The 26300-nt window shown below is 38.7% G+C and overlaps 1 protein-coding gene across 1 annotated transcript in view; it reads right to left on the reverse strand.

Annotated features, from left to right (window-relative positions):
- The window catches only part of TRPS1 (transcriptional repressor GATA binding 1), a 180346-nt gene that overhangs the window by 139067 nt on the left and 14979 nt on the right, over window positions 1-26300 (reverse strand). Inside the window, exons 3-4 of the mRNA XM_040588211.1 lie at window positions 24311-25440; window positions 15855-16458 (exon numbers count right to left, since the gene is read on the reverse strand). Coding sequence (XP_040444145.1) covers window positions 15855-16458; window positions 24311-25440 — 1734 coding nt within the window. The remainder of the gene's footprint in view (window positions 1-15854; window positions 16459-24310; window positions 25441-26300) is intronic.

Below are 26300 nucleotides of genomic sequence, written 5' to 3' on the forward strand. Positions count from 1 at the left end.
ATGATCAATGATAAGGTTATAGCGGAGAATGCACAAAGCTTTCAAATTTCCTTCCCATTGTTGCTCCGCTTCCGTTAGCTGCATCAGTGTCTCTACAGCCTCCTAAATGAACTACGTCAGTTTGCTCATATAAATACGGCATATGCTATATATATATCCAAGGGGTTTTTATTTAACGTATGGGTATATTCTGGGATTATATAGAGCTGGGAATACCACACTCTCATGCTTTGCGCAGTACAAAGAGAAAACTCAAGACTAAGAGGAATTGGTCAGGCTGAAATATCCTTTCTGACATTTCACAATGGGCAAATACAACTGTTACGTTTTTCCTTCTCCATTTAAAGAGATATTATAAATATATCTGAGAAGTCACGGACTAATCTCTTACATACACCCTCGATTCAGTCCATCCCCTCTCTCCTTTGACACTGACTATGGACTTCTTAGTCATTTCAGTAAGTTTACATTTTTTCTCAGTTATTTCTAACAAACCACAGTTACATGGCAGGGAGATGAAAGGTTGAGCGAGATTCTCAGGGCTCATGAGTAAAGTCCCTAACAAGGCACAGCTGATCTACAGACAGACAGACAAAGATATCAACCATGTGTTGAAAATAAACAGTTGCAGTCAATTCCCTCGCACCGGGGAAGTGGGGAATAGCACACTGGCAGTGTCTGAGCAGCAAGAATGACGCTGCCACTTCTCTGAACCGGCACTAGTCCAGTGATGGGAGTATGTTGTTTATACAGTCCCGGTTCCCCTATCTATCTGCTGTTCTCACCATCTTGACCTGACATGAATGGTTTGGAAACCATTTGTTCATGTCTGAAGTGTGAAGTATCACAGTAAGGCAATTCAGTCTGCAAAAGGGCGGCTCTGACAGACAAGAGGTATGTGTATACAAGACATACAAAATTTTACTTATTTTTTATAAACCTTTCTGCTTCTGAACTACGTCATATGCAATGTTCTCAAAGCAATTTGCTAATATTCATAAATCTCAATGTTCTTTGGAAGCTACTGTATAATAAAAATATGCATCAACAGAAGCACAAAAGAAATTTGCATTTGTCCCAAATCATACAGCCTGTCTAAGATAAGGGGTCCTGGCTCCTCCGACTTCATTTATCATACCCTCATCTCCTTCCAAGGCAGTTTACAGAGCTACACAATAGACTTAGAAACACTAACCTGTGAAAAGCCATTTAATACGCTGAAGTAAATATGCCCATCAACAGCAAGTCCACCAGTTTCTGGCGGGCAGTGTCACACTAAATATCTGATATTCTCCTGATCATTTGAAGCAGAATTTTCTTAGCAGTAATTTGACTCCATTGTTGCAGTCAACATACACAAATAGAAAGAATGCTGTAAATGCCTGTATTTTATCAATTGCAATATAGGTTTCAAAGCATTATAAACATGGAAATTGTTAGATACCCTACAGCGTGAGTCCTATAAAAAAAATGATTTTAAAAGGATAAAACTACTCTGGACATATACTTCCAAGTGTATGCTGTAAATATTAACATGTTCCAGCAGGAAAATATAGAGTCCTGATGTTTTCAGTGAAATAAAAACAGAACAAAAATGAATAGGCCCATCAGATGCAGAGTAGATCTAGATTCAGTGTGCTGGAACATGGAATAGAAACAGAATACAAGGACAGACGGAGCATATCGGATGCAGGTGAAGTCATAAAAAGCAGAAGGGAAGCATGTGGCAAAACATATAGTAATGGTACCACTGCTGGTAGTACTTGAGGTAGGTTAATGTCTTCCATAAGGCCCTAAGTGCCACAGGAGCACTGCAGTTACCTAAGCTTTTACTTCAATACTACCTGAATTTTCCCCTTTTGCAGACTTCTTGCTGTCACAGACACCAGTCCCTATGATTACATCTGCAACAAATGTCCATCTGTTAAAATGTCACTACTGTTGCAATAGCTTTCTGCAGGGTGTAAATTCCAAATGTAAAATGGTAATTAACTCTACATTGTGGAAAACTTGTTATTTATGTAACTGTTTAGCTTTTTTCAAATGTAACCATACGTTAGGAAAAGAGAAGGTGGCATGTGTTACTAGGTATCTAGACTGTTCACAAACGTTGCAGGTCATTACAAGGAACATCAATATTCAGCAAAACAAAGATATTTACAGAAGTGAAAACAGTATCTTGGACAAGTAGTGCTCTTCTGTATTACTTTCACTTCAAGCACATAAAGAAATTCTTTGGTACGTTCTTAATATCTCACACTTCTGGCAAGTCAATAATCCAATTGCAGGGAAAAAAAAGGGGGGGAGGCTTGTCTTACTTAAAAGCAAATCAACAGTTCAGTCACAATTTTTATGAAGACATAATTCATGTTTAAGAACATAGCTCATGGATGTTTTTAGCGCTATCTGTTCAAAACAGACCACTGAAATCAATGAAAAGGAAAACACCTATCAATATGGGGAGGAAAAAAAAAAAAAAAGAAAGAGAGAACTATGGTTGAATGATTATTTATTACTATTTAACTAACCAAAGTCCATGTATTTCAGCGCTGGCAGAGACTGTATTTTATTACCTATGAAAGCAGTATGCCTATTGAGAAGTTACTAGTTACTGCATTTTCTACTTGCTATGTGACTTTTCAACAGAGAAACTCTAAATGCTTCACGAAAATGGACAAACATATCAGAAGCACTAAATACAATAACACACTTTGATTATGGACTGATTATTACTGTTTCTACATATAACCAGGGCCTATCTGCTGAAATAAGAAGTCTGCATAGTTTCAGGAAGAAAAACTTCAACTCTTACAGCTGGCAGCTTCCCGAAGGCAAGCAGCCGAGGCAACGCACGCCAGCAGGGGAATCGCACCCAAAGCTACACCATCACAGCTCCAACCGCCAGCACTGCACCCGCACTGGTCCTGCAGCAGCAAGGCAGAGAAACCGCTCTGCCCCTCCAGGTCAATCATCCCGAGGTGAAACAGCTGCTTTGCCAACACTGCTATGCCTTGGCAAAGATTTGGGGGACAAACTCTGGACCTGCAGAAACCATAATGGCTGGTGAAACAAGATTCTTACAGGGAAAAACCCAGAAAGCCCAGGTATCCGTTTTCCCCTAAGCAGAAAAGTTTTGGCAAGTCTGTTTGTTTTTACGTTGAAAATTGTATTGCTTTTCCTGGCCTGAATCCTATCTTTCAGGACGAAAGGGGAAATTTTGACTAAAACGACATATAATTTTAATTAACTCTTGTTAGTAACATTTAAGGTTTTTCTCTTTTCTGAGCAAAAGAATTCACTTATTCCTGGTTCACACAATGAGAATTACAGTTATCAATTTATTTATTTTTTCAGATTAAAACTAGGTTATTGTCTAACTACATTATTCATAGGCTCAAATGATTATGGATATTTTGTAAACAAAAAAAAATCGTAATTATCAGATTGAAAGCAGATGCAGGTCAATGCAACGTAACACTTTACATAACAATCAATAAAAATGTCAATACAAACAACTACTAAAGGCACCATATGACATTCCAATGGGGAAGGAAAAAAAATTTTCTTCATTTTCTACTTAGACGCCTTGCTTCCTTTATCAGCAGATGGCAAGCAAATTACTAGTTCAATCCATATGTCTGTATCTGATAGACAGTGTTTTACAAGTCTGAAATTAGTTTGAAACATTTTGGTGTTGGCCAGACTACAGAGGAAAACAGGATAAGTTTGTCTATTAATGAAAAGTTGGTTTTGTCATAACAAATACTTCCACAAGCTACTACCCATCCAGACTCATTCAGTCACTAATGGAATTTGTACCCAAAGACATAATCTGTGTTTAACAGACTAACAATTTGTAGTTTCATCCATTCTGCTCTGCTGCTGTGCTCCAACATGTCTCCTTCCACGCTGAGGTTTGCTTAGTGGTGCTGATGAAAGCAAGCAAGGCCATGAGAATATTTTTGGTAGGAAGGGTATCAGATCTCCAGGGCCATTTATGTGCATGCATTCGTAGGCTTTCGAAAGAGAACCTGTCAGAGCAAAGCCCATGCAGACCAGTACCCCAGCTCCAACGATGGCAAAGTGCAGATGCTGAGAAGATGATTTAAACAATTTTGCTTAATCTCTCCCCATCAGGAAGCCTCCCTTTGCAGTGCAGACAATGTATATTTCAGGAAAGGCAGATCAGAAAGCCTAGACAGTTCTTCTAACAGAATTAATGGTTTGGTAATTTCTTTTTCAAAAGAAAGCTCTAAATTTGGAATATTTCGATAACTTTTACTATAGAAAACTGTGAGTTTCACGAAGATTGGTGGGGGACAGAGAGCGCCACACCAAGCTAAAGAAGACAAGAAAAGAGAGGTGACAGTGATGTTTCCTTGCAACCTAGCCAAGCAAAGAGGAAAGCAGATCTATACTGACGAAAACAGCCAACAGCAGGGGTCTGGAGGCATTCACAGCCAGGCAGAGCACCAGGCACACCCTGCAGCTCTAGGCACTGGAAGCCCTTCGGCATAGACAGCTGGATGGAGGTCCTGGTAACTTCCTAGCACTTACAACATTTAACTTCTCTGCTGAGGACCTACAGAACCAGCGCTGATAAAACATTTCTCAACTCAGTGTTTTTAAAGACTTTCTTTCCTTACAATAGTGATGTACCTGGGTGACTGGTGTCCAAAATGGCTTATGCTTCACTTCTTAAGGAGGACATTACTAAGAAAGCATCCAAATACCTTTAGCAGTGATTAAGGCTTCACCCCAGGCTGTCTGTTCACTCACTGAAATGATGCATTTCAGAAAAAGTTCAGCCAAGAGGCCTATACCAATGCCAACTCAGGAGATTGAAGTCCAACAAAACACCTCTCCTGAGATACATGCAGCCAGTCATGAGGTTTGACTAAAACTGAGTCTTATGTGAGGAGTCATTTAGCTGAACATTATACCAAGAAACTGAGGGACCCAATTTAACAGATATCAACTCTCCTCTTAATTTTTTTTTATAAGTCCCTACACCAAACGTGCTGACAGTTCTTATGCGTAACCACTGCAAAGACCTCTACCCTTCAACCATTTAGTTGGCTATTAGAAGGCAAAGGCAAATTGATTAAGTGATGATTAAATTCACAGTCTTAAAGGCATGAGAAGTTCTATTTAAAAATCCACACAGATTTAGAACTTCTGCTAAGCAGAACATAATTTTATGTAATGGAAAATTCAGTCAAGTTGTTAACATGCTCTTTGCTTTAAAAATTATTAATATTAGTCCTACAAACCATTTGGCTATATAACCACAGAAATTCTGTGTTCAGTGGAAAAACCTTTTCATTTTTACCTTAAAAAGAAATCCAATTCTTAATTTCCATTCCAATTTTTAAACCAGATTTAAAATTAGTAAACAAACCAGTAAAACACATGTACACACACAAACATATGTAGGTGCCAAGCTGTTTATAAGCCTTGAAGCCTACAAGGTTTTAATCACATTTTCCATTAACTCTCCCCAGCCTCTCAAACACTGCATTAGGTAGGGTTTATGAGAATTTTCAACGAAATGAGATATTCAAGCTTCTAGCATACCTCAGTCAAATATAAATGAATTTCAGTAATATGCTAACAGGTACTGCGCTACTGTCAATGGAGAGTTTTACAGATGTTTGTTGTTTTTATCAGCTGCAGGGAGGAATGCCAAAATTATCACCATAGCTGAGTCCATTAACTGAATTGTGAAGAAAATGCTTTTCTCAAGAAAAAGGCTGACTAAGCTTATTCTGGATGATACAAACTTTTAAATGGATCTGGAATACATCCACTTCAGGCTGGGAGAGGAGCTGCCATGAAATGTCAAAAAAATACGGGGTATACCTCAGTATTTCTAACTCAAAAGAATAACCCCATGAACATTAAAGCAGTTGCTATCAGAAAAAAGTCAAAAATATGTGAAGATATTATTCTCCATATGTCTTATAAAGGGGATAATAGTGGTATATTAAGTTTTGCTTTGATTTGAAAGCTTTCACGTTGCGGTGTCTGCCTTACAGCTTTTTAGTCATGTACAGACTGGAGTAGCGAGAGCTTTGAAGTGCCCAACTTCCACTGAAGTTTCTAACACTTTTTTAATAAGTCTGAAGAGGTCTGTGTGTGATTTACTGTAATTTCAGAACAAGCTCAGAAATTCACCCCAACACAAGAAGACAGAGTTTCTTGAGAAAGGAATGGGAGTGTCATTTGAGCTCAGTATCACTGTCGAGGCGCAGCAGCAGAGCAGCATAAAAATACTCTAGCAACATGATGAAGTCAAATTCAAAATACTGGATATATAAATGATGATACTCAGAGCTTTAAGGGGAAACACGACAAAGTTGTGTACAGATGAGAATTTTTTTTTTTTTGCAACCAGTAAATATAGTTTTAAGTGATTCACAGCCGATTTTTATAATCTCAATGAGGCATCTGTGATCAAACTCTATTTGTAGCATCATAATAAATTTGCCCCCCACCTACTAAAATTAGTTCTAAGCATCCAAAATTCCCATTTGAACATCTGACTGAACAAAACAGGAATTGCTCCATGCCAAAAACTGGAGGAAATAGACCTAAAATATGCCATTTTCTCACCAGAAATTGTAGGCTCCCAGAATAACATTTGAATTAAAACTCATTCCAAGCTTGTTTGCATTGCTACTCGTTCCCATTCATAACAAATTTCTTGACAAATGTTCTGATTATTTCTCTTTTTTCCTCACTTTTTTTAATTTAAACATAATTTTCAAATCACAGACAGTCTTGCAAGGAGAAACAGCCGATCGTACAACCCATCTGAAAATGGAGAGGGTGGAATTTTACTCACAGCAAGTGCTGGAGGCAACTCACATGATTAAAGACTGCATTGTAAGCCATCATTAAAAGTCTTCCTCCCATAAGTGAAAATGTGTACTTTGCCACTATACACATCAGAGGCATATAAACCAAAATGAGGTAAAAGTCAAACAAGAAATGCAAATGCCTCACTCCAAAATTCCTGCCTGCTTTTTTTTTTTTTTTTTTCCTCCCCAGGCTGAAGGAAAGAATAGAAATTTTAACAAAGTTAAAATTAAAATTGTAATCTGTTTCTTAATTTCTTCTCTTTCACGGGTAATCTTGTAAAAAGTTACATCATCATGCCTAGAGAAGTTAACTGGAAATATTGACTCAGGGTGCCTATGGATCAGGATCTTCCCACTACAAGGATAGTGTTACACAATACAGAGTTTAATGCATCTCTCTTCACTCTCACCTTTCAAGATGGGAAACTGCTCTTACTCCCATTTTGCAGACAGAATTAGGAGACTAAGGCCTAGAGCAGCTAAGAAATCACAGGGAATTAACCATCTAACCAGGACAAATATGATCCACCAACCTGAGATTTGCAAACCTCAGACAGCACAGGGATACACAAACTCAGCAAAGAGTTCAAAGTCCATTTGCAAGCTACCTGGAAAGTGCTGCATAGCCTGAGCTACCACACCACCACTTGTTTCAGAAACCTAACACTGTGCACAATGCAAAAGGAGAGAACATGCTTATTCCTCCTTCTGTCTTTATGCACAAATTATAACCTATTTGAATTCTAAATAATGTAACCTGCAATACGAAATACATGTATTTATGGATTTATATGGCATAGACATATTATCACTACAACAATGATTGCAAGATTTTCTGAAATATACATAATGCTACTTAGAAAAACATCAACAGAAACATTTAGCAATTGTTAAGTGTAATTTTAAAAACAGGACTTGGTACGAGAAATAAATTATATTAGGCAGGAAATTGCACACTAAATCAATTGTGCTGCATTAGAGATCTTAAAATTAAGACTACTTCCAAGGTGGCTGCATGCATATTCTGAGCAGTACTAAGGTATCAAAAGATGTCCCAGAAAACCTTTTGCATATCTGACACATATATATATTTATATATTTCTTTTTCAGCACACATCTGTTCACATAACAAATATTTTTCATAGTTGTCATTTTTAACAGGGTGTATTAACCCCTAGATACCTCCATGGAAAAAATCACAGAACATGTGTGTGCATTGTTGATTCATAGATCTGTTTTTAAATCTTCACCATTTTTTATTTGTTCAGATGTGGATAGCATCTGGATTCCTTCAAATCAATTATAATTAGAATGCTCTCTTCTTAGTCCAATAGATTAAACATTTATTTGCTGTCTATCATAACATCCCTCCTCTAAAAAGAGTGTATTTATTGTGTCTTTTAATTACCAAATACATGTAGACGGTTGTCTGAAATTCAACACAGAAAGCAGCTCTGCACTTCCAGATGTTAGATGTATCTTCACATAGATTTTCACTGTTCAGCACCATAGTACTTCAGGCAAAAATAGAATTATGTACAATCCTTGCCTGCATTCATCTATGAAATTTAATTTTCCATTGAAAATCTACAAGTTAGCAGCAAGTTCTGCCCTCAGCCATGAATGTGTGTTTCCTATTGGATCCAGTTTCTAAATACAATTGAAGCTTCCATTTCACTTCAGGTATATAATCTAATGCAAAGTACTACTAGCAATACAGAACAATAACAGGGCTGTATAATGGTTATAGTTGCACTTAACTTCTCAAAACTTTGGGAAAGCTCAACTAATTATTGAAATTAGTCATCGTGCAAGAAGCTACATTTACTTTCTTCCCACTTTAAACAAGGCTTCCCATTGACAGTTCTCAGGATTGTTTAGACTGGAGGGAGCTGCTGCTGCTCTGTTTGCCTTTGCAGTGCCCACAGCTGTGCTCCATACCCTGACACTGCTTTAACTGAGCTGCATCCACTGTGAGTGCAATTTTAAAAAGATAAAATAATAAAAAAAAATATCAGGAATGTATTTGAAGACAGTAAAAAAAAAGAAAAAAAAAAGAAAAGAAAAGCTGTTTACTAGGATTGGTCATTCCTAAAGGAATAATGTTTCCTCATTTTGTGTGTCCAGTATGGAGCAAGGGGGTATGACTAAGGGCTGCAGGACTGAGCTGTTTCCAGTGTCAGCTAGGGCGGCTCAGTAGTGCAGAGGGGCTGAGCTGTGAGGGAGACCTTCAAGCCTCTACCCAGAGCGAGAGAAGCTCTGCCTTCCACTGCTGCACACCAAGGGCTCCTGCTCAGGCTGTGTGACAGTGTTGGGAGCCCCTCTGCGCCCAGACCCCCACCCAGCCCAGAGCACTGGGGCCTGCTGGGGAGAGCTGCACCCAGGTGCCGAGGATACTACCACCCCCACGCCAAGTTCAATATCCGCCATTCCCACGGCACGGAGCAGCTCCCTCAGGCACCTGGGTGATGGCCACCCAGCAAAGCCAAGCCCCAGCGCAGGCGTGCAGCATCCAGGTGACAACGTTGCACTGCCCTTTCCTGCTCCCACCACCACCGGGACACTGCATACCAGACCGCTGAGAGCCAAAGATAGATTGTCCTACTTGAACTAGGAAGGGTAACAGAAATTTGAGTTAACTGCATCTGACACAGATCATCAATCTGTTTTGGCTGCTCAGTTCAATACAAGAAAGCATTCTTTTGTTCTCATCTTCATTACCATCTCTCCTAACCGAATCAAGCAGCTTGTTTTAAATCAGGAATTATCTCAGTTTTCCCTGCTTGAATCATTGTTATTGATCATAGCAACTTCAATAAATCCTGCTGCTTTCGCAGCGGCCCGGGGGCCCGTACCCATCTCCCCAGCCCTTTGTTCCACATACTGATTCACCTTTTCATCAAGGATTTTGACGTCGCTGCTGCCCTTTTGCATTATTACCGTGCCCCACCCAAATAATGATTTTATCGTTTAATTCTTTTCTAAACCGCATTTCGCAAAAGGGAAAAGTAAAAAAAAAAAAAAAAATGCATGGACGGGTGGGTAAACATGCACGAGGTGGGGTTGTCTCTCCACATGACAGACACACCCTACACAAAACCCAAAAGCATGCCTTTAATTGGGCAGGTTAACATTTTTCTAAAAGTTACTTTCTAGTCCTATCTGATCACTCCGTCAGGATGAGTAATGCAAAACATTCAATTTCTTGTGGGTTTGGTTCCAGTAGTTACTAAAAGCAGCCAAGTACATGTTTGTTTCTAAACTACTTGAAACCTTCAGAAAGCTATTTTAGCTTAGTTTGTGAGCCCTTCACCAGCACAGGGATTTTACCCGCCTCAGTTCTGCGCAGGAAACCTGACACTTCAAAATCATTTCTCTCCAAATCCTAACTTTATTTCCTCATTTTCCTTGTCAGACGATTCTTGCCATTTCCCAGGATGTAGCTGTATTTAAAAAAGTAGCCCACTGCCTCCCCTGGCAGAGACTTGTGGAAACAGGTGCTTCTAAAAAAACCCAAAGACTCTGGCGGCTCTGACCTGACAGCGCTCTGTGCATTAGTAAGACACAGTGCCTGCTGAGTTCCCCTCTGCTAATTAGAGGACCTGTATGGCAATGAATGGCCTTGACTATAAATACTTCCTGAAAGATCTCTAACAGAGTCAGAGGAAATGGGAAAAAAATGAGATGCAGCTACAGAGAAACTATTTCAGATGTTTCTTTTAAAGGGCTGCTTTTTCTTTCCCAAAGTGGCTGAGGGATGAGATGCAGCGTCCAAGACCTCCATCAACTTAAATGTAAAATGTACGATACAATTATACACTTTACATTTAATTCTGTAGATATACTGTGAAGATGCTGCTATCAAAACATGGTTGGAAGTGGGACACAATGCCTAAGCACACAAAAACTTCCATTCATTACATTGTAGTGACCGCTGAAAAATCACATTTAAACCAAGATCCCACTCTGTGTGCTTGAACCTTCCAGTGCTGCTTCTTGTGCTCCTGCTAAAGGCAGCAGCAATACTTCCACCAAAATCAGACAGGCAGGTTTTACCTCAAAGGTATGTTAGCCTTCTGGCCAAAACCTGAATGTTTAAAGAAGTCTTTTGAAAATCACAAATGCCAGTTCAGCACTTCCATTGCTTTGCAGCTATCTGGCATCTAACTCTGTGGGTAACAGGAGTCAGTACATTATAACAGGAGAAAAAATGTTTCACCACTAGGGATTCTGTCTGATACTTTCTACACCGATATTAAATCAATTATATGTAAATTTACTACACACATACCAATTGCTTATTTTAAAATTAGCTCTGTCAATCAGCCACATAAGAGAATGCAAAACAGGGAGAGGGGAAATAACTTTTCCCAATTTCCTGTCTCCCTCAAATTTAAAGCCATATAACCAGCTCTAGACATAACCCTGTATGAAATATCAGAAGTGTAAATATCACAGACAAAAAGAAAATAACTCTTCTTAAAGTAAATGGAAACTTCCTTGAAATGCTGTGATTTCCTGTAGTGTGTAAACGGTCTGACCATTATGGTGCAAAATAATCTCAATTTAATAGAAGAGCTGCTTGTATCCTTTGCCCCATATAAAAGGCTCATAGCAAAGGTTAACGTAACATCAGTTAGATACGTAATGTTACAGCTTGCAGTCTGCCTTTGATAAAAAGCACCAGTACCTTTGCAATAATTTGACAGTACACAAATCCTCCCATTACATAAATTAAGATTAACACACAGGCATCATCCTCCTGTTGCCTTCAGGTCTATGCAGCACCATGGGACACACCGATCCATGCTATCCTGCATCTGCATCATCGGCTAAACTGCCATGCAAGGCAGCAGGGTTTACCAGGACTTTTAGGTGGGCTAACTAAGGCTGTGTATAGGTTTGAAGGCTCAGGCTGCAGTTCACAGTTTTGTAGAAAACTTTGTTCTGCAGTGTCCACACATACCAAAACAGGACACTTCATTTAAAATCAGTTTAGCAAAAAGTTCCTGTTGTCCAAGATCTGCATTGTCAAAGCATTAAACAATCTGCCTGGCCTGTAGTCCTCTGGCTGCCAATTTGCTACCCAAAAAAAAGGAACATTTTTGCATCTCAATAGACCTTCCAGTATCAACAAATCTTTAAACTATAAAATCAGCCACTCTAAGGAAGAGCTGAAATAATGTCTACATTGTACCATGCTGAGGTACATTTTTTGTAATTCCCATTTGCATAACATACCAATATGCTGTAAGTACAGCTGCTGGAAACATTTTAATAAGAAAAATAAATTAAAGCTACTCACAGAAGTGTACCAAGCCCCTGAGAAAGATTCTATTACATACACACAGCTTGGAAGTGCTCTCGGGGAAAAAGGTGCATCCACTGCCTATGCGCGTTTGCACACATGCGGAGTTCAAGCTATTGCCACTGCACCATCCCCAGTTCCCAAAAGTCACAAACGATTCAGTCTTTTAGCTGCTAAAAAGGAAAGAAATCCTACCCCAATGACTCCCACGAATAATCTACTGTAGTGCAGAGTCTGGGGAGGGAACACGTCCATCATGCATGGAAGGAATGCAAGAAAGCAGCATATAAACGGCTTACACAACATGCAAAGCTGAAAACCACTCCAAGTGATTTCAAAAAGTTTGTAATTATCCTGTAGGCATTAAGGATCTCTATGGGCAATTTTCAACCCTGCCCCAGCTGATGTGTATCATCTATGATATTTTATTACAATGCTAATTGCTCCTAAACTCACTATCTAGAAAACTCACTTGCAATATTATCCTCTATCTATACGAAAAAACGTGAAAAACATGATCTCCCCTTTCCCTTCCCCCCATCATAAGAGAACTGAAAAATGAAAAGCACATGGTATTACTGCTACTGTCAAATCATCACAAATCATTTGTAATAGGCAGAACCACTTTATAAATACTGAAATATATATACAGTCCATTTCTCATGGTGTTTATTCACTGAGTTATCCTAAATTTTTGGCTTCCTCTCTGTCAGACTTTGGGGGGGAAAAAAAAGAAGGTGTCCAAAGTGATTTTATTATAGGTTTTGTTTCCTAGTCATCAGTCGTCCTCCTGGGATACAATATTTTGCATGAGCGTTCATTGTAAGATACCAGAAGTATGTACTGATTTATTTCTTTGCTTTTAGAAAGGCCCAACTTTTAGCACAACATTAGCTATTTCTACTAGTTGTTTCACATTAGAAAAATTAATTTCTCTAAAAGTGGATAATTATGAGAGATCTGCTTAACAATACAGAATATATTTTTTTTATTTCAGAGGATTACAAAAATCAGCTCTTTCGAGAATGGAAGGGAAGTTAGTTTCTGAACAATTTCTAATTCTGTTTGGGCCAAGTGAGCTTCCAGGCATACATATAAAATATATGTATGTCAGGTAACACCCGACACTAAGCTCCCACTGGTCAAGCTGACCATCACTTTGTCTTCTAATTTCCTGGCTCAAGTACTGCATCCCATAACTCTGTCTACAGAAAACTAAATGAAGAGCAAAACAAAGGAGTTAGGTTTCTATGATCTTTTCCACAGATCCAGGGTAACAGGGAATTAATATCACTCATGAAATCATACTCCTTCATCTTCCACCATCTCCTGTCCTTCAGATCACCCCTTACCTTCAAGAAGTTTGAAATCTCGCTATTTTCCTCTATCCATCAATAGTGATGAAATATATATATGATTAGGGACTCTGTCCAGCAGGTGAAGGAAGTTAACTTCCTTCCCTTTTATTTTTATTTTTTTAAATATTCAAACTGACAAAGGCAACTTGTCCAATTTTCAAAGAAGAAAAGTGTAAATTAAAGCATTATAACTCAGGCAAAGACCCAGACAAACAAGTCCTTGGCACAGCAGAGTTCAAAGACCAAGGTAGCTGAAGGTGTTCACAAAAGTAATTCCTCTTTGAAGGTGTTGGTATGGTCTCACTGGTCAGTATAGACCTAATCCGCTAATAAATCCTTTTACAAACCTTATAAAAGAAAAGTTGGGTTGCACATTTTAAAATACAAGGAAATAATTTACATATATTATTAACACAGAAAAATAAGACGTTTCTTTTTGCCTCCCAGAAAACCATGGAAATTACAGGTAGTTCATATTTCTGAATATCCACAAATTATCAAAATATATCCAAAGTGATAAAAATATTAATTTGAAAATATTAATTTGAAAAAAAAAATAGTGCTTTTCTATAAAGACTTTAAAAAAGTGTCTGAGCTTATTTTAAAAAAGGGCATAAGAAGCAGCCAGTGTACAGTGTCCCCTTCTATATTAACCAATAGCTAAAACTGATAATATAATGTCCTTATTTTACTGCTTACTAATATTTTAGGCTCCAGCTACCCATTTAGACCTTACAGAGTTGATTCTGCATACTGCCATGTCCCTTTGCAGATTTTTGTTTAGTTGGCTTTTTTCATTCTTTAGTAGTCAAAACAAGAAATGAAAATTATTCGTATTCTGATAACCCACAATATAAACGGCTCCTCTGGCCAATACGTTTTTGCATTGCTAAGAACTAATACAATAACTGAAGTGGTATGTAATTAGCATCATATGTAGAGCATGAATTCCATTGCTAGTCAGATATATGTATGTATAGTTATAAATATTTCCAAATGGAGGAGAGAATTATAATCCTGCCATTCACAGTAAGGACACACCCAGGTTTGCAACAGGGAACCTGTCATATTGTAACTGCTTCTCATACACTTAAAATCTGTCAACAATAACTCTTCACGATCTCTAAGGTACAAAACACTGTGGTCCCCCTAAATTGCATGCAGGTTTTAAGTGACAGACACATTATTTTATAATTAGAATAACTGCAGTATTTTTAAGACCACTGACTTCATTTAAGAAGAGCTTGTAAGACTTAACATATGTATACAGATACACCTATGTATAATCTTAGCAGACCACGGAATAAAACATTTATCTTGCCTTTTGTCTTCTGACATGTTGTGCACTCTTACAGTCATGGATATTATGGTTTTAAATATTATTGTAAAACGCAATAAATAAAAATAGCTGATCATCACGTCCATTCTAGTGAGGTTTGTTTGCAGACCAAACACTCCTGTGGCAAGTTTCTAGAAGTTCAGATAGAGAGCAGCCCCTGCAAACACACAGTGATGACTCCAGGAGAAAAGCACTTATTTGTCTCCCTGTTCAGCTCCCCATAATTTGAGAGCTTTTCTAACCTCAGATTCCTCTACAGTGGGAAAAGCACACCTTGACGGAAGGGCCAGTTCCTTATATATAGGTCCTTTTGTTTAAAAAAAAAAAGACAGAATGGGAATTATTTAGTGTGAAAAATACTCTCCTTTTCTTATCACCCAAGCTTCTTCCTTTTTTTTCTTTTGCTTTCAAGGCAACTAGACAAGTGTCAAAATTTATGTATAATTATGTTGCTTTAAAAACAAAAAGAGGTTATTTTTTATTCATATTTAGCTCAGGTTTCATATTCTTAGATATTTAATAATGTGAAATCTTGCTTAAGTGTGAACTGTCACACCACCACAAAATTTAAGAGGTGATTAGTTGTTTTAGTGTAACAGATGTGCAGCCTTCTGGGGTTCTAAACCTTCCTTCTTCAAATGCAACATCAACCTGCACAGCTAGTAGGAATGATTAAACAAAATTCAATCAGACCTAAATAGCAAAAGCAGAAGCACTTGATTACTAATACTACATTAATATATACATTGTTTTATGCAAACATTTTGGAACATTTACCTGCCTGTTTAGCTCTACAGGTTTGAGTCTTTCGGTCTTTCCTGGATTTTTTATTTTTTTTTATCTATGCATGAAAAAAACCCCAACCACATCACTCTGGAACTGAAGAAATTCTTTGCATGCCTAATTAAACGTAACATACATGTAATCATAAAAAGCGAGGGGGGTGGGGGTGGGGGTGGGGGTGGGGAAGAGAGAGAGCTTCCTACCCGTAATAAGGACTGGGATTCATCCTTTGCCTTGCTGTCCCCGGATGAAGGGTAGGGCTGGGTGAGCTGCCCGGTCTTCTCCGCCACTCCAGCTGGCACGCCCTGCAGGAAGCCCTTGCTCTCCACCGCCAAGCCGTAAATGGGCCGCGCAAGATGAGCAGCTTCTACATTTGGACTATCCCGTAAAGGCTTTGGCTGCTCTTGGCCAACGGACACTGGGGTCAATAAGCCTAGACTGGTCTGTGTGTAAGACGGGCTCCCCCTCAAAATGTCTGTTCCTCTCCAGGACACGTTGCGAAGATCATCACTGGGACTGTCAGTCCAACCTTTCTCCTTGAGCACTTCCTTATCTTCTATCTTTTCCCTCTTTACTATGCTGTCAGATACAGGCTCCCCCATTTTGGGGTCTGGATTAATCAGACTGTAGACCTTAAGGTCAATTTTTGGCTCCTCCTTGATAGACGAAACACCATGACTGTCCTCCCCATTGGCTGTAGTGATGTCCATCTCCTGACAGTGCACGGTGTTGAAGTGCTCTAGTAGTGACTGAGTGTCAACAGCCGTGAAGCTGCACTGACGGCATTTGTAGCAGTTGTGTACTCTCCTGGAAGAAAACGAGAAGCGTATTAAGGTGAGAGTCTCCCCTTGGCCTTCCCCTCTCACAGTGGTTTTACCTATGAAGATGACGAAAATATATCTAACTTGCAGTATGATTCCCTCTAAATAAAGCAAGTAGGTTTACACTGGTGTCTTATACAATATGGAAAAACCCTGCTGTCTTTTCCCCCCGTGCCTTGGAACAGACTCCTGTCATTCATTCACATCCCACCATGCTTTTCCAAACTTCATACAGTTTTCACTGTCATTTTGTGTTTCTTCCTCTTCAGTTTGCTGCAACACATTTTCACTTTCTATTGCAGTAGAAACACTGAAGTAACTTTTTTTTCAAACAAAATCAAATTGTTAGAAGAGGATAGATTTTTTTGCAAAAAAACCCACCACCAAACAACAAAACCCAAACACTTTGTATAACACTGTTGTATGCCAGAAAGTTAAAAAGTTTAAACTAATCTCTTTGCTTTCCACCAATTTCATAGACTTTTGGTTGACAACAATGACTTTGAGCGGAGCTCTGGTTGACTTACAGCTAAGAATATACCAAGGACAGAAGGTTGTACACAACAGATATTACTTATTTGTTCTCTGTGGATATTTCAACATAACTTTAAAAGATGCTGCTCTAAAGAAAAAGCAAAATAGCTGGCTATGTCACTACAAATTGCATTTTCCCGTTGAATACAGAAACGCTTGAGTATGAGCTGTGGAGCAGTGTGGAATAACGCACCTTCCTGGTTTTATTCTAAAAGCCTATATAAAGTACTGCATTACTAAATTATGTAAAGCATATGTTGCTACATGAGAACAACATGTTACCCATTTACTGTATCTACCATAGGAACAGAACACTGTTTATGAGCTCTATAATGCCATTATGAATAATTGTTTATAGCACAGGAGCGGTCAGAGCTTTCCGTAAGGCTCTGGGCCCCGCTGCGCCCAGCATCGTACCAACGCAAAGTAAAATACCGTCCCTGCCCTTCATCAAAATGTACATAACTCTGTGAAAGCTTCTCCCTACAGACACACTCACACATCCACACCCCAGGCATTCAGAGTCACAACAGCATCTTTAGCCAAGCTAAAAAACGAGCTTTTCACTATCCACACAGGACAAAACTTGTATGAGAAATCTGTTACTGCCCTGACAACTCCAATTGTTAGAATTAATTCTTTTGAGGCCAAATCTTAGTCTCAGTTAAGTTGATGGCAAAACTCCCATTGACTTCAGTAAGAGCAGGATTTGGCTCTTGGTGCATCTGTAGAACTGGAATGATACACAAAATGTCCCTTTTAGAGTATGATAGTTTAGAAGGGACAACTTGCCAAACTTATTAAACCTCCTTGTCTTCCTTCTTTCCTTTTGCTGGAAAAACAAACCATATGTTATTTACATTGTCTGATTTTCTTGCAGTTGTGTCAGTGTGCAGACATGAGTACGCATTGAGATTCAAGCTTTTTAGCCCTTGTGCAATATCAGTTTTCTTTTTGTCATTTTCCGTATTTGTATGCATTTTAAGGGACTAGATGGGCTCGTTCAGTTATGCAAAAAATAAAGTCAGCTATTCTCCACATAGCCTTATGGCAACAAAATCTACTTGTGGGAGAGCAAGCTGTGGGTTAAAATCCTGTTCTGGCTGTGTTCCTTTTTCTTCATTCTACAATTGTGTTTTATTAAAATCAGCTTGTCTCTCAATGCGACACTAATATATTCTCTCTTGCAACTTAATTCTTTTCTAAACTGAGCTTAATTCTCTTCTGAACCAAAAAAAAAAAGAGAGAGTGCTATCTGATCAAACCCTTTTTATAAATACAAAAAGCCAAGTTCTAAAGAAGGTCAGCCCTGTAAAGGTGGGATACCAACAGGGAAGTCCAAGTTAGACAGGGGCTAGTTATCTTAAAAGCCAAGTTAAACAAGACACCATTTGGGGCTAATGGCTCAACCGAATACACTCCCCATGTGAAAGTTTATCAATCCTTTGGGAGGCTACTTAGCCCTAAGTGTCTCTTGTTTAACTTGGCTTTTTCAATAGCTAACCCCTTTTCCTAACTTGGCTCTCATCTACAGATATCACACCTCCAAACAGCTGATCTTTTTCTGCCTAACTTCTCTTTTTTTTTTTTTTTTTCCCCCCACACACTGGCTAAATGTTTTTGATCAGGACCAATATACACCACAGGAGAGGTACCACACTTTTGAGGCCACAAATAAATGCCAAATATTAGATGCAGTTGCAAGTACACTGTTGAGGCGCAGCTGAAATCACCTTTCTTACATTAAAGGTTTGTTCATTTAAATTACTTATAATTGATTCAAAGAGAGTCATACAAGCATTCCTTCATGCTCCTGTAAGACTATGATAGGCACTATTATGTGGAAAGGACAAGGACTGATTTAGGTAGATAGTAACCCAACAAGCTTTTATTTTCATGACATACACTTTTCCACTATGCATTAGAAAGTAATCTGCCATCGACATTATAAATTTTCACACTTCGCGTGGGTTTGTCCTGTTTATTATTCTACCCCCAAGCTCTGAAAAGTAAGCTAAAGTTTGGAACTGTCCACTGTAAGTCTTAGTCTCAAATAATAACTATCATCAGCTATTACAGAACTTTTGAAAGTTGGGAACTTATTCTTTCCGAGAACAAGGAATAAAAAGAAAATGTTTTCATCTCTGTTTTTACCGCACCCTGATAGAAATCAACAAAACAAGTTGGCAATGTTTGATTTCTTTTTGTGCTAGAATTTAAACCTACCCATGTTTCTGAAGGCCCAAGCTACACCTATATTTGTGCACAAAGCTCCTAAAAGTTAAGCAACAAAATTTTAAAAATTCCGACTTGCAAAGTACATGATAAGCACTTGTGTGCATTACCTGAAAGTTACAGCTAAACCATGGTTATACCATCTGAAACCCTGAATTCAACAGGTGCAATACAGTGCATTGGTATATGGTCGATCAAAGGAGAGATGTATGTTTGAGAGTTTTCAGTATGGAAGAAAGAAATATAAGTAAAGAAGAAAACAGCATTCTCTCTTTTTTGATCTTGTACACCACTCAAGCAAACTAACAGCAGGTTGAAGCCATAAACAGGCATTATCTTCCATGTGGCATTGGGATGGCAGTGTCATCCCATCCACTGATATCACTTAGCATTATTATTTTCATTACAAAATAAATGAAAGACCTGATTATTCATGGACATTACAACATTTATGGCCCGATCCCAAGATGAAATGTCAAGGAACTCAGGCCAAACCTTTGCTGCACTGTTACATTCTGACAACTTAACAAAACCCTATCATTTTTCAGTTGTACCGAATCGTACTTGAATCGGGTACTATAAGATACAAAGATTTTCCCTTGCAAAATTTTGAAGTTGGAGAGATTAGATGGGGTTTTTTGGATGGATTTAATGTTCTTTACTTAAGCTTTCTAATAGGCTGCAATACTCCTGACACTAGCCAGTTGTTAATTAAATCTTGTTGACATACTTCTAACTAGTCTGAAGTATTACAAAACACCACACTCTAAAAAACAAGTAATTTACTTTTTTTTTTTAAATTACCTGAAGACATTCCTAGGCTTTAGGGCATAGAAAATATTCTGGATGAAAGTATGGTTGTCGTAACACTTCCATATATTTTTGCCCGTTTTGAATCTCATTATGAATATAATAATTACTAGTATTTCTCATGAAGAAACAGTTCTAAGAAAGTTTTCTTTTGGGACGGGTGCTGCATTCAGGCTTGTGGGAAGCAGAAAATATTCAGAAGGAAAGACAGCGAGCAAAGTAAGAAAACTCAGCGGAGGGTCAGAAAGGAGAGAACAGGCAGAGCAGACAGCAAGGCTGAGATGAAAGGAGAGCAAAACCCACTGGCAAGAGCAAACAAGTTTGGAGCAGTGAATTAAGGTGTCAGGAGGATGGAAAAGGTCCTCACAGATGCTGCTATTGTTCAGGGAGTGAAGGCTCCCACTGCCGAAAACTGGGAGCTGGTGGGCCTCAATTTACACTTTTGCCCTCGGTTGGCTTCTCTGGGGAGTGTCCCAAAGGCTCCACATTTCCATAATCTGCTCATCTAAGACCCTGCTCAGGCTTCTGCTGCCTGACAGTGAGAGGGGGCAGCTCTGACACCCCCCGTGCCCCCAGTCAAGCCCCAAGTACCCCTTTGCCATTTACCCTGCTATTCCATATATCTTTAGAGTTAAGGAATTATTTAATTTGAGATTAACTCGTAATTAATTTCAAAAGAGAGCCTGACATAACTGCTCTCACCCACATTTTCAAAACAATGTTTATTAGACAAATGGTTCTACATCATTGCCAAAGCATATATTTCATTTGAGTCTATTTTTTTATATTTTGCAGTTAATAAATCACCATCCCAATTTTTTTAAAAAAAAAAGTTTAGCACATATTTCAGCAGAGCATTTTTAATTACTACTAGCACTGATCAAACACTTTCTGTCAGTCTTTTTTGACAAATAAGGATTTACATGAAAAATTCTATTTTTTGCAAAAATAAGAAAACGCATTGTCTTCTCACATCTTTCGGCAAAATTAGAAAAAAAAAAACCCACAACCACAATTCTGCAAGAAGCGTCTTTCATTCTTAAGAAAAAAAACTAAGACTAAGTGACTCGACACGCAAAATTTCCCTAAATACTCAGTATGATTTTTATCTAAATTACAAGTGTTGGCGCCTTTTAGTTCATCAGAATACTAGACAGTTTTTGAGGAAAAACTAAGCTTTGCAATGAACATGAAAAGTACCTGATTCCTCAGCGGTATAATGGAAAACGAGTAGTACCAGAATTAGTAGAAAATGGAGGCCAATAAACCTTCTGGGGATTCAGTTGAGTAAGCACATTTTAGTGAGGTTTAAATACAAGTAAACTCAAGTGCAATGTGATTCATTAACTTCAAATTTAACTGAACAGCTCTCAAATAATCATGTCAAGAAATACTGAATGAGCGTTAAGTGTAAGTACACATTTCAATAGATAGAAAGCTTGGAAAAAACTACTTTTGCGAATTCTAATACTATTGCAAACACATGACTGCAAAGAAATAATACTGGGAGATAGAAAATTTTTTAGCTAGCAGACAGAGTGAAATTGTAGACCTAGAGTCAAAAGGAAACAAGCTTAAAAAGAAAATACATTAAGCATGCTGTTGGGGCATCTCACTCAAAAATGAAAATAATCAAAAATGCAGACAAAAAAAAACCTGAACCAAAATATATGAATAGCATCTAAAGCCAGCTCTGATACTCATAGATTATCAAGAGTAAACTTAAACATGTGAACAGCAGAACACTTTCTGCCACTACCATTAATGCTTAGTATTATGTTTACCATTAGAATCTGTTCAGCTCCTTATATTAATGAACAGGTTTTAGATACATGTGCATTTTAAACGCATCAGGAATACATAACGTGACATAACAATTCTGTCAAGATAAACTCTGATGCAGACCCAGAGAAGGCCAGCTAGGGTGTGAGCTGAATCAACATCAGCACGTTTCTGTGTGTCACATAACTCCCTAACACTACTATTTTATAGATTGTCTACTTTTTAAAATCTGAACTATTCTGTATCTTTAGTTAATAAAATACAAAAAGGGAAAGAAAATACATATCCAATATATGCAAAACTTCTATTAAAAAAGTGTCTGATAATAATAATAATAATAATAATAATAAAAATAATAATAATAGAAGTTATAATGCCTCAAAAGTCTCTCTTTGCATTTGTTACAGTTTGGTAGAGTGAAAAGTAGGTTATGCATAGAAAAGCAATAAAACCTGCTGGTGTTTGCCATCACAGAGCACCTACCACAAACTAAACTTAACTGCTGTGATTTCAAAGAAGGTGCTCAGTGGGGAAAAACAGCAGCAGTACACATAGAAAAGAAACAAAACTCAAATTAAAAAGCGGGGAGGGCAGGGGAGAGGGAAAGAAGTTGGCAGTTGTAAGGATGTTGTACTTCGCTTTAATTACACATCATCCTCAGAGTACTCCATAACGTCTTAGACTGGAGGCTTAAGAAAATACATTGTTCGACTGTCTTGAAAAGAATAGCCTAATTTTAGACAAACAAGTCGAGATTTGAACACTTAAGTGTATCTCTTGATTTTCCAAAGTGCAGTTCCCGGTGACAACTGCCAGAGCCGCAGGGTGCTGAGCCCTCCAAAGGAGAAGCTACTGCTACCCCATCTCAGACTTAGCACTTAATTTTGAAAGTCATGGCTTCTCCTTTCCTTGGGAAAAAGGATTTTAAATAGGCGTGCTTGTTAAAACTTAAATTACCAGCTGCAGCAAAATAAAAGTGTTTTTTTTTCAGTCAAGGAGCCATTTCAATCTTCCAGTTATTTAACCACTAAAAAAAGATCATGCCATGCCCCAGCGGCGGACAAAGTGCTGCCTATGGAGTTCTACAGCATGGCTCAAAGCTGCTATAATAATGCTTGGAACTTAGATACCACTTTTCATCTTCAAAGCAGTTTACAAACATTAACTAATTAATCCACACAACATCCCTCAGGCCCACTTGGCTCAAAAATGGGGCACTACATGCTGGGACCTGAATCCTCCGTGGGCCCTAGCTCCAAATTAAAGATGAGCAATCTGCTGCTTTTTTTTTTTCTTTTTTTTCCTTTTTTTTTTTTTTTAAATAGACTCCTGATACATTGCCAATGTAGCCCTCTGTTGGGCAACATTTGGATGCCCCCAGCTTTAATCTCTATTAAAGTATCATGCCCCAGTCTGCCTTTGTTAATTTTGGATGTCTTGGAATCTATTAAACGTGGCACGGTTTCTTGTGCTTTTAACAAAGCTTTAGCTTTGAAAATGCATCTTCTTTTGTCTTCATTCTAGCTGGCTTCTATGCAAAGATCTTTTAGATGAGATAGATACTGAGTTTTCCGTTGTTGTTGACGCATTAGCCTTAACTATTAACATATTCTGCATGATTTTCTAATATTTAACATTGCTTTTGCAGCGGCACATAACTGTTGCTCTTTACAAAGCCTAAGAGCCAGCTCCTCCTCCGATGTAAACTGGACTGCCAGTTTACAACAGCCCAGGAACTGACCCAAGAAGTTTAGCAGGGAGTTGGCTGCCACTGTGACATTGTGTCAGACTGAGTCAGGAGACTGGCTGCATCCACCTCCAAATAGGAACATTAACATTTAAAATAAATAGAACGACACTGTAAACCAGCAACACGAAAATAAGCATCTGCAAAAGGATCTTGGGGGATGACATCAACAGACAAAAGAGTGTCTGCTCCCAGTGTGAAACCAACACCAAAACGGCAGTGGAATGCTCTTAAACTAATTATTATGTTGCTGGACTTGGGAGTGGAAAATACTACAAAAAGGTAGTACATTGAAGCACTGTTACGGAGCATGAAAGGATTCACAGTCTATCTTGGAAAGTAAAGCCGTTTGTGTTCCCCTACTGAATGAAGATGCCAGCTTTCTGGTAAGAAGCCTAAACTAAAATAGTACTGAAAAGATTCTGGGCGGAAAATAGCTGACCAGACCTCAAATATGCTGGAACTTCAGCATCTGTACACAAATCCGAATCTCCCTCTTCTTTGCACAGGTTTAAATGTATAATTAAATCCACCAACTTAGCTGGTGGTTTTCCAAAACAAAGTGGATGTTGGATTGGACCCTGGCTGTAAAGATTTATATCCATACACGTTCGTATTTTGATTTCCAGTTTCCTTAAATGTTAGGGGAACGGTGACATTTAATTAAGGAACTAAGGGAGGGCCTGTTTGTTTGGGTTCCTATCATTAATCATGCGAAAATTCACCATACCTGTAGTGTCGGGAAATCTCTTCTTCCACCTGGGTGGTAAAGTCACATTTGGTACATGAGTGTTCTTTGTTCTCCTTGAGTGTCAGCGGCCCCTCTGCCCCTGGCAGGGCATTTGTTTCGGGTTTGACATCAGACGCTTGCGCTTCGTGTGCGTTCTCATAGTGGAGCAGGAGAACATCCACGTCGGGAGTGGAGAATGAGCACTGATGGCACTGGTGTTTGACTCTAGAGCTTCCTGTCACCCCTGGAGACAGGTGCAAAAGCAAGAGAGCACAGTGGGAACAATTACTTTTTCTGCAAGCAAATGGATAAGTAATTTCTCCAAGGTGCTTTTCTGGGCTGCAGAGGCCTCGGGGACAGAACTGACAGTGCTTAATGGTACATTTATGAATGTTGTGTAGCTGCTGATAGTGACGGAGAAGTGGGCCCACCACTATTACATCTGGGCCATGGCTCTTTGAGTACCTAAAGTCACAGAACTGACAGTTGTAGCTTGTCACCATGCTGTCCTCTGCTCCTTTGCTAGTCAAGTCTTTCTTTTTTGCCACACTCGAACCCTTTTCTGTCTTTGTCACTAATTCCCCATCTGCATTTTTGGCTAGATCATTCTGGTTAATGACAGATCCCCTAGAAAGCTTATCATTCAGATCTGGGTGAAGGCCTCCTGCCTGGCTTCCCCCATGCTGTTTGCTGTAATGTTCTAATAGTTTCAATGAGCTGGACGATTCACAGCTGAAACTGCAAAATTTACACCAGTAGTAACTGGTTGTATCGGTACCATTTTGTCTAGAGGAATCTATTGGCTTGATGGGCACCGAATATCCAACTGGTGTATCATCTCCCGCTTTTACAGTGATTCTGTCTTGCCACTTCCCCAAGTCTCCAGAATCACATGGTCGAAGAGTAGGACTGGATTTATTGGAGTTTTTCTCTGAAGTTTTACCAGAATCAGAGGAGGGAAGGGCTGCTTTCATTTTGTTTGGGTGAGTCTGTAAGAAGTGTTGCTCTAGTTCAGTGGAGGAGTTGCCCATGTAGGTGAAATTGCAGAATTTGCAGCGGAAGTACTTGGTGTTGCCTTGGCAATCTGGAGTTTTCCGCCCAATTCCAATAAAGGTTCCACCTAAAGTAACCTGTGAATAAAGAATAATGTCATTTTAGCTCCATTGCAGATTTATTCAAATAGCAAGGGGGGGGGGGGGGGGGGGGGCGTGGGCTGGAGGGTGGGAACAGAGAGAAATAGAGAGCAATTAATTCACAAGCCTCTTTCGTTAAACATCACCACCATTTTCACTTTGTACTAACCTAGTGAAGATATCATACATACACCCTCATGTATTTAGCATTTGTTACTGAAGATTTTTTAATGTTTCACATAGCTGAATATATATCCCATATAAATAATAAATAATTTTTGGGGGAAACTGAGGCACACATACACAACATGATCTTAACTGAGCATTCTCCAATAGGACTATTCCTTCCTTCACTAAATTACTAAATCACATCACTGATAGAGGATCCAATGATCAATTCCCATATCCCTGAACCTTTTAACAGGAGACTTTGCTGGAAGTTTATACCAGGTGTGGAACAAAAGAACACGACCTCAGTCTATTTCTTTCAACAAATACTTATACGTTTTATTTATATTCATGCTTAATGGTCCAAGAGAACTGCTTTCTAAATATGAGCAAACAAAAACTAAATTTGAAATAACAAATTCAGTGTGCTAGGTTGGAGTATGACCAATTCTTATAAAGACCACTCCTACAGGAGTATCCAGTATCCACCAGGACGCCTTTTAACACAGCCATAGTGGCTGATGTCTGAAACGAAAGGCATTTTTCTCAAAGATTAGTCAGTGCAGACATTCTCCAAGGAAATGTTCTCTTCCTGTCATGCACAGAGCTCAATTTAGTAAAAGAAGGATGGAAAAACTACAGTAGAAAAATGGCATGTGGCAAAGGAACCTACCACACCCAAGCCCATG

Source organism: Falco naumanni, chromosome 3, assembly GCF_017639655.2.
Source record: "Falco naumanni isolate bFalNau1 chromosome 3, bFalNau1.pat, whole genome shotgun sequence".
NCBI lineage: Eukaryota > Metazoa > Chordata > Aves > Falconiformes > Falconidae > Falco > Falco naumanni.